This window comes from Tauraco erythrolophus, chromosome 18 (assembly GCF_009769465.1).
Source record: "Tauraco erythrolophus isolate bTauEry1 chromosome 18, bTauEry1.pri, whole genome shotgun sequence".
Taxonomy (NCBI): domain Eukaryota; kingdom Metazoa; phylum Chordata; class Aves; order Musophagiformes; family Musophagidae; genus Tauraco; species Tauraco erythrolophus.
In genome coordinates this window covers 2,090,671-2,099,248 of record NC_141482.1, presented here as the reverse complement: position 1 = coordinate 2,099,248, position 8,578 = coordinate 2,090,671, and the positions used below count along the sequence as shown (strand labels likewise).

General features: G+C 57.3%; 3 protein-coding genes across 3 annotated transcripts; all 3 read right to left on the bottom strand.

Annotated features, from left to right (window-relative positions):
- Positions 1-1,274: 1,274 nt before the first annotated feature.
- Positions 1,275-2,838, bottom strand: LOC147527476 (uncharacterized). The gene is given in 2 exon segments (XM_086623143.1): positions 1,275-1,478; positions 1,480-2,838. Coding segments are annotated over 2 exon segments (1,563 nt in total).
- A 1,263-nt stretch (positions 2,839-4,101) lies between these two features.
- Positions 4,102-5,665, bottom strand: LOC147527475 (uncharacterized). Its single transcript, XM_086623142.1, is given in 2 exon segments — positions 4,102-4,305; positions 4,307-5,665. Coding segments are annotated over 2 exon segments (1,563 nt in total).
- Positions 5,666-6,964: 1,299 nt separating this feature from the next.
- LOC147527474 (uncharacterized) lies at positions 6,965-8,528 on the bottom strand. The gene is given in 2 exon segments (XM_086623141.1): positions 6,965-7,168; positions 7,170-8,528. Coding segments are annotated over 2 exon segments (1,563 nt in total).
- Between the last annotated feature and the right edge of the window lie 50 nt (positions 8,529-8,578).

Here is an 8,578-nt window from a genome sequence, read left to right as displayed (position 1 = left end):
AGGGCAGAAGAGATGGTCTTCTCTCATGACTCTACGTGCTTACATGTGACCTTCCTGGCCATGCCCACCCCAGCCCCCCCGCCCTAGTACAGCTCCGAGCCGAGTAGTCCTTTCCAAGTCTCAACTTGGGGAATTGCACTGAATTGGATTTTTGGCCCATTGCTGTCAACATCTAATTCCTGATTGGTGTCCTGAGAAACACAGAAGACAGAGAACACAGAAGCATGGGATCAAAGCATCTGTATTTTTATAGTGTCATGATCCATCTGCTTCTTTCTGGATCTAAACGTCCCTAGAGTCGGCCTGGCTACAGTTATTCATCTATGATGGCACATAATGGGAGGGTTTCAGAGAGGAGTTGAAGGGTTGGGATGCTGGCATTATTTTAGCAGCCCTGAGGGGTATCCTGTCTTCTTCAGGATGGGGGCTGTCCTTCTCCTCGCAATGAGCTGGAATCCTTTAGTCATGCTTCCTGAACCATGAATGTGGTTGAGCAACCTGGTGTAGTGGAAGGTGTCCCTGCCCATGGTAGGGGGGCTGGAACTAGATGGTCTTGAAGGTCCCTTCCAACGCAAACCATTCCGTGATTCTACGATTCTGTGTTCCTGGCTGCTGCTGTGCTCAAGGCTCCTGCACTGACTTTCTCTCCCTTTCTCCTCCTTTTACGCAGCTCAGGCCACTCCAGCCACTCTTGAGGGGTAAAGAGGACAGAAGGAGTTCCCCGGGGTGTAAAGCAAGGCAGAGGGAGGGCTCTGGGTGGCACCCAAGGGCAAATGGAGCATGGAGGCAGGTACCCAGGGGCACACAAAGGCTGGGGCTGGGCACTGAAAGGCACATTTATGGCTCTGAGCCGCACCAAAAGGCCTATGGATGGCTCTGAGCCGCACCAAAAGGCCTATGGATGGCTCTGAGCCGCACCAAAAGGCCTATGGATGGCTCTGAGCCGCACCAAAAGGCCTATGGATGGCTCTGAGCCGCACCAAAAGGCATATGGATGGCTCTGAGCCGCACCAAAAGGCATATGGATGGCTCTGAGCCGCACCAAAAGGCACATGGAGGGCCACAGGAGACACGCAAAGAGACATGGAGGGCCTTTGGGGGCACCAAAAAGAAACGGCAGCCCCTCGGTTGCCCCCCAAGGCCCATGGGAGCCCTTGGGCACACAGAAAGGCAAACACAGAGGCCTTGAGGACGCCACGGCATGGCCTGGCTTGAATGAAGGTAGGCACACGCAAGCACCTGGCACGGAACTCTTTATTGCTAGCACAAGGCTGTCAAGTCTCTGTTTGCTGCCTGGTGGAGCTGCCCAGGGGCTCGACACCTCTCCTGCCACACAGCGCCTCAGGGCGTCCTCCACAACCTCCCAGCTCACGCCCGTGTTTCTCACACGGGCTGCTGGGGCTGGCCTTGGACAGGCTTTGCACGCACCGACCTGTGCCGTGCTCCTGTCCGGGCAGGGGGCTTCGGACCCACCGGAGGGACGGGCTGTTTGGAAAGCTGTGGGACCACAGAGGGGAGGGTGTCCTCAGCCGGACAGCTCTCCTTTCCGGCTTGTGGTGTGGGCGCTTTTGCGACACGCCGTCCAAAATGCAGTCTGAGGATCTGTGCCGGCCCGGCTTGACACCTCTGCTCTGACACAGAGTCAACGAACTGACTTGCCACAGCCCTTATGGCCCAAGTGCTGGCTAAGGCTCTTGGCTTCGGCTTCGTTTCCCTCTCCACCTTCTTCTCTGCCGTTCCAAGAACCTCAGGGGCAACGGTTGGGGCATGCCCAGTCCGTTCTGCACGGCGCTGCTGAACTCTGGAGACGGCATTTTTCATGCTCTCCCTGGCAATCGTGAGACTCGGTCGCGAGACGTCAGCGGCGGTTGTTCTTGGCCGTGGCTGTAACACAGGCAACGCTGCTCCCTTGCCTGCTTCCAGGCTCTGCTGTTGGGATACACCGGGGAATCCTTGTCCTTCTTCCAGGTGCTGCCTTGAGATAGGCGTCTGGGATGGCTGCAGTTGTCTGTGAGAGAGAATTCCCTTGGGAAGCTCCAAGATTTCAGAAGAGCTGCAGCTTGAGTCTTCCTCAAAAACAAAAGCTATAAAGGATTCCAAGATGCACAAAACTCTGTCAAAAAATTCTCTGGCGAGTTTGTCAAGGGAGGCCTGTGCAGATGCTCTGTCGGGAGCTGCCGTTTGAGCTTGCCCCGATTGCTCTTCCTCGGAGTTGCCCACTTGGGTGTCCCCTCTGGCAACAGGCTGCTCCTTCTGCCTGCCTGCTGGCCCCGGCTCAGACGCTCCGGACGTGCGGGATGCCAAACGCTTCTCCACGCTCTCCAGCACGGCCGCTACAAGCTCTTGGGCCATCAGTCTAATCTCCTGCCGGCGATGTGGAGGAGAAGTCTCCGAAGGCTCTGCTCTTCTGGCGCGGCGAAGCATTCTTCTGAGCCTCCGGGCAGCCTTCCTCAACAGGCAGACGGCCTGATCCCGAGAAGCCTTCACCCTCTCCAACACTTCCAGCACCACAGCCTCAGCCAGATCTTCAAGCCACTGGGCTTCTGTCGCAGCTTGTTGTTCCCGTCCCAACGCAGGTTGGGAGTAGGTTTGGCCCTCGTGCAAAGCTGCTTTCACTCTTCTGCATCGCCCTGAATGCAGGGAGGTCTTGCCGCTCTTGGCTGGAGGTGGGCAAGATGGTTTTTGGGGCTTCAGGTGCCGCTCTGCCAGGCAGGAAGTGTCGATCCCTCTCAGTGGTTTGGGGGCATGCTTTAACCGGCCGGCTGCTGCCCACACCTTTCCTGACAGGTGACCCCAGGTTATGTCTCGCTGTTGCCTGCACAAACTGCTCATGCTCATGCGTGCTGAGGCTTCAGGCGGGCCCAGGCCAGCGCTCTGCTTCAGCCACGCCACCAGGGCAGAAGAGATGGTCTTCTCTCATGACTCTACGTGCTTACATGTGACCTTCCTGGCTATGCCCACCCCAGCCCCCCCGCCCTAGTACAGCTCCGAGCCGAGTAGTCCTTTCCAAGTCTCAACTTGGGGAATTGCACTGAATTGGATTTTTGGCCCATTGCTGTCAACATCTAATTCCTGATTGGTGTCCTGAGAAACACAGAAGACACAGAACACAGAAGCGTGGGATCAAAGCATCTGTATTTTTATAGTGTCATGATCCATCTGCTTCTTTCTGGATCTAAACGTCCCTAGAGTCGGCCTGGCTACAGTTATTCATCTATGATGGCACATAATGGGAGGGTTTCAGAGAGGAGTTGAAGGGTTGGGATGCTGGCATTATTTTAGCAGCCCTGAGGGGTATCCTGTCTTCTTCAGGATGGGGGCTGTCCTTCTCCTCGCAATGAGCTGGAATCCTTTAGTCATGCTTCCTGAACCATGAATGTGGTTGAGCAACCTGGTGTAGTGGAAGGTGTCCCTGCCCATGGTAGGGGGGCTGGAACTAGATGGTCTTGAAGGTCCCTTCCAACGCAAACCATTCCGTGATTCTACGATTCTGTGTTCCTGGCTGCTGCTGTGCTCAAGGCTCCTGCACTGACTTTCTCTCCCTTTCTCCTCCTTTTACGCAGCTCAGGCCACTCCAGCCACTCTTGAGGGGTAAAGAGGATAGAAGGAGTTCCCCGGGGTGTAAAGCAAGGCAGAGGGAGGGCTCTGGGTGGCACCCAAGGGCAAATGGAGCATGGAGGCAGGTACCCAGGGGCACACAAAGGCTGGGGCTGGGCACTGAAAGGCACATTTATGGCTCTGAGCCGCACCAAAAGGCCTATGGATGGCTCTGAGCCGCACCAAAAGGCCTATGGATGGCTCTGAGCCGCACCAAAGGCATATGGCTCTGAGCTGCACCAAAAGGCATATGGATGGCTCTGAGCTGCACCAAAAGGCACATGGAGGGCCACAGGAGACACGCAAAGAGACATGGAGGGCCTTTGGGGGCACCAAAAAGAAACGGCATCCCCTCGGTTGCCCCCCAAGGCCCATGGGAGCCCTTGGGCACACAGAAAGGCAAACACAGAGGCCTTGAGGACGCCACGGCATGGCCTGGCTTGAATGAAGGTAGGCACACGCAAGCACCTGGCACGGAACTCTTTATTGCTTAGCACAAGGCTGTCAAGGCTCTGTTTGCTGCCTGGTGGAGCTGCCCAGGGGCTCGACACCTCTCCTGCCACACAGCGCCTCAGGGCGTCCTCCACAACCTCCCAGCTCACGCCCGTGTTTCTCACACGGGCTGCTGGGGCTGGCCTTGGACAGGCTTTGCACGCACCGACCTGTGCCGTGCTCCTGTCCGGGCAGGGGGCTTCGGACCCACCGGAGGGACGGGCTGTTTGGAAAGCTGTGGGACCACAGAGGGGAGGGTGTCCTCAGCCGGACAGCTCTCCTTTCCGGCTTGTGGTGTGGGCGCTTTTGCGACACGCCGTCCAAAATGCAGTCTGAGGATCTGTGCCGGCCCGGCTTGACACCTCTGCTCTGACACAGAGTCAACGAACTGACTTGCCACAGCCCTTATGGCCCAAGTGCTGGCTAAGGCTCTTGGCTTCGGCTTCGTTTCCCTCTCCACCTTCTTCTCTGCCGTTCCAAGAACCTCAGGGGCAACGGTTGGGGCATGCCCAGTCCGTTCTGCACGGCGCTGCTGAACTCTGGAGACGGCATTTTTCATGCTCTCCCTGGCAATCGTGAGACTCGGTCGCGAGACGTCAGCGGCGGTTGTTCTTGGCCGTGGCTGTAACACAGGCAACGCTGCTCCCTTGCCTGCTTCCAGGCTCTGCTGTTGGGATACACCGGGGAATCCTTGTCCTTCTTCCAGGTGCTGCCTTGAGATAGGCGTCTGGGATGGCTGCAGTTGTCTGTGAGAGAGAATTCCCTTGGGAAGCTCCAAGATTTCAGAAGAGCTGCAGCTTGAGTCTTCCTCAAAAACAAAAGCTATAAAGGATTCCAAGATGCACAAAACTCTGTCAAAAAATTCTCTGGCGAGTTTGTCAAGGGAGGCCTGTGCAGATGCTCTGTTGGGAGCTGCCGTTTGAGCTTGCCCCGATTGCTCTTCCTCGGAGTTGCCCACTTGGGTGTCCCCTCTGGCAACAGGCTGCTCCTTCTGCCTGCCTGCTGGCCCCGGCTCAGACGCTCCGGACGTGCGGGATGCCAAACGCTTCTCCACGCTCTCCAGCACGGCCGCTACAAGCTCTTGGGCCATCAGTCTAATCTCCTGCCGGCGATGTGGAGGAGAAGTCTCCGAAGGCTCTGCTCTTCTGGCGCGGCGAAGCATTCTTCTGAGCCTCCGGGCAGCCTTCCTCAACAGGCAGACGGCCTGATCCCGAGAAGCCTTCACCCTCTCCAACACTTCCAGCACCACAGCCTCAGCCAGATCTTCAAGCCACTGGGCTTCTGTCGCAGCTTGTTGTTCCCGTCCCAACGCAGGTTGGGAGTAGGTTTGGCCCTCGTGCAAAGCTGCTTTCACTCTTCTGCATCGCCCTGAATGCAGGGAGGTCTTGCCGCTCTTGGCTGGAGGTGGGCAAGATGGTTTTTGGGGCTTCAGGTGCCGCTCTGCCAGGCAGGAAGTGTCGATCCCTCTCAGTGGTTTGGGGGCATGCTTTAACCGGCCGGCTGCTGCCCACACCTTTCCTGACAGGTGACCCCAGGTTATGTCTCGCTGTTGCCTGCACAAACTGCTCATGCTCATGCGTGCTGAGGCTTCAGGCGGGCCCAGGCCAGCGCTCTGCTTCAGCCACGCCACCAGGGCAGAAGAGATGGTCTTCTCTCATGACTCTACGTGCTTACATGTGACCTTCCTGGCCATGCCCACCCCAGCCCCCCCGCCCTAGTACAGCTCCGAGCCGAGTAGTCCTTTCCAAGTCTCAACTTGGGGAATTGCACTGAATTGGATTTTTGGCCCATTGCTGTCAACATCTAATTCCTGATTGGTGTCCTGAGAAACACAGAAGACACAGAACACAGAAGCGTGGGATCAAAGCATCTGTATTTTTATAGTGTCATGATCCATCTGCTTCTTTCTGGATCTAAACGTCCCTAGAGTCGGCCTGGCTACAGTTATTCATCTATGATGGCACATAATGGGAGGGTTTCAGAGAGGAGTTGAAGGGTTGGGATGCTGGCATTATTTTAGCAGCCCTGAGGGGTATCCTGTCTTCTTCAGGATGGGGGCTGTCCTTCTCCTCGCAATGAGCTGGAATCCTTTAGTCATGCTTCCTGAACCATGAATGTGGTTGAGCAACCTGGTGTAGTGGAAGGTGTCCCTGCCCATGGTAGGGGGGCTGGAACTAGATGGTCTTGAAGGTCCCTTCCAACGCAAACCATTCCGTGATTCTACGATTCTGTGTTCCTGGCTGCTGCTGTGCTCAAGGCTCCTGCACTGACTTTCTCTCCCTTTCTCCTCCTTTTACGCAGCTCAGGCCACTCCAGCCACTCTTGAGGGGTAAAGAGGATAGAAGGAGTTCCCCGGGGTGTAAAGCAAGGCAGAGGGAGGGCTCTGGGTGGCACCCAAGGGCAAATGGAGCATGGAGGCAGGTACCCAGGGGCACACAAAGGCTGGGGCTGGGCACTGAAAGGCACATTTATGGCTCTGAGCCGCACCAAAAGGCCTATGGATGGCTCTGAGCCGCACCAAAAGGCCTATGGATGGCTCTGAGCCGCACCAAAAGGCCTATGGATGGCTCTGAGCCGCACCAAAAGGCATATGGATGGCTCTGAGCCGCACCAAAAGGCATATGGATGGCTCTGAGCTGCACCATAAGGCACATGGAGGGCCACAGGAGACACGCAAAGAGACATGGAGGGCCTTTGGGGGCACCAAAAAGAAACGGCAGCCCCTCGGTTGCCCCCCAAGGCCCATGGGAGCCCTTGGGCACACAGAAAGGCAAACACAGAGGCCTTGAGGACGCCACGGCATGGCCTGGCTTGAATGAAGGTAGGCACACGCAAGCACCTGGCACGGAACTCTTTATTGCTTAGCACAAGGCTGTCAAGCCTCTGTTTGCTGCCTGGTGGAGCTGCCCAGGGGCTCGACACCTCTCCTGCCACACAGCGCCTCAGGGCGTCCTCCACAACCTCCCAGCTCACGCCCATGTTTCTCACACGGGCTGCTGGGGCTGGCCTTGGACAGGCTTTGCACGCACCGACCTGTGCCGTGCTCCTGTCCGGGCAGGGGGCTTCGGACCCACCGGAGGGACGGGCTGTTTGGAAAGCTGTGGGACCACAGAGGGGAGGGTGTCCTCAGCCGGACAGCTCTCCTTTCCGGCTTGTGGTGTGGGCGCTTTTGCGACACGCCGTCCAAAATGCAGTCTGAGGATCTGTGCCGGCCCGGCTTGACACCTCTGCTCTGACACAGAGTCAACGAACTGACTTGCCACAGCCCTTATGGCCCAAGTGCTGGCTAAGGCTCTTGGCTTCGGCTTCGTTTCCCTCTCCACCTTCTTCTCTGCCGTTCCAAGAACCTCAGGGGCAACGGTTGGGGCATGCCCAGTCCGTTCTGCACGGCGCTGCTGAACTCTGGAGACGGCATTTTTCATGCTCTCCCTGGCAATCGTGAGACTCGGTCGCGAGACGTCAGCGGCGGTTGTTCTTGGCCGTGGCTGTAACACAGGCAACGCTGCTCCCTTGCCTGCTTCCAGGCTCTGCTGTTGGGATACACCGGGGAATCCTTGTCCTTCTTCCAGGTGCTGCCTTGAGATAGGCGTCTGGGATGGCTGCAGTTGTCTGTGAGAGAGAATTCCCTTGGGAAGCTCCAAGATTTCAGAAGAGCTGCAGCTTGAGTCTTCCTCAAAAACAAAAGCTATAAAGGATTCCAAGATGCACAAAACTCTGTCAAAAAATTCTCTGGCGAGTTTGTCAAGGGAGGCCTGTGCAGATGCTCTGTCGGGAGCTGCCGTTTGAGCTTGCCCCGATTGCTCTTCCTCGGAGTTGCCCACTTGGGTGTCCCCTCTGGCAACAGGCTGCTCCTTCTGCCTGCCTGCTGGCCCCGGCTCAGACGCTCCGGACGTGCGGGATGCCAAACGCTTCTCCACGCTCTCCAGCACGGCCGCTACAAGCTCTTGGGCCATCAGTCTAATCTCCTGCCGGCGATGTGGAGGAGAAGTCTCCGAAGGCTCTGCTCTTCTGGCGCGGCGAAGCATTCTTCTGAGCCTCCGGGCAGCCTTCCTCAACAGGCAGACGGCCTGATCCCGAGAAGCCTTCACCCTCTCCAACACTTCCAGCACCACAGCCTCAGCCAGATCTTCAAGCCACTGGGCTTCTGTCGCAGCTTGTTGTTCCCGTCCCAAGGCAGGTTGGGAGTAGGTTTGGCCCTCGTGCAAAGCTGCTTTCACTCTTCTGCATCGCCCTGAATGCAGGGAGGTCTTGCCGCTCTTGGCTGGAGGTGGGCAAGATGGTTTTTGGGGCTTCAGGTGCCGCTCTGCCAGGCAGGAAGTGTCGATCCCTCTCAGTGGTTTGGGGGCATGCTTTAACCGGCCGGCTGCTGCCCACACCTTTCCTGACAGGTGACCCCAGGTTATGTCTCGCTGTTGCCTGCACAAACTGCTCACGCTCATGCGTGCTGAGGCTTCAGGCGGGCCCAGGCCAGCGCTCTGCTTCAGCCACG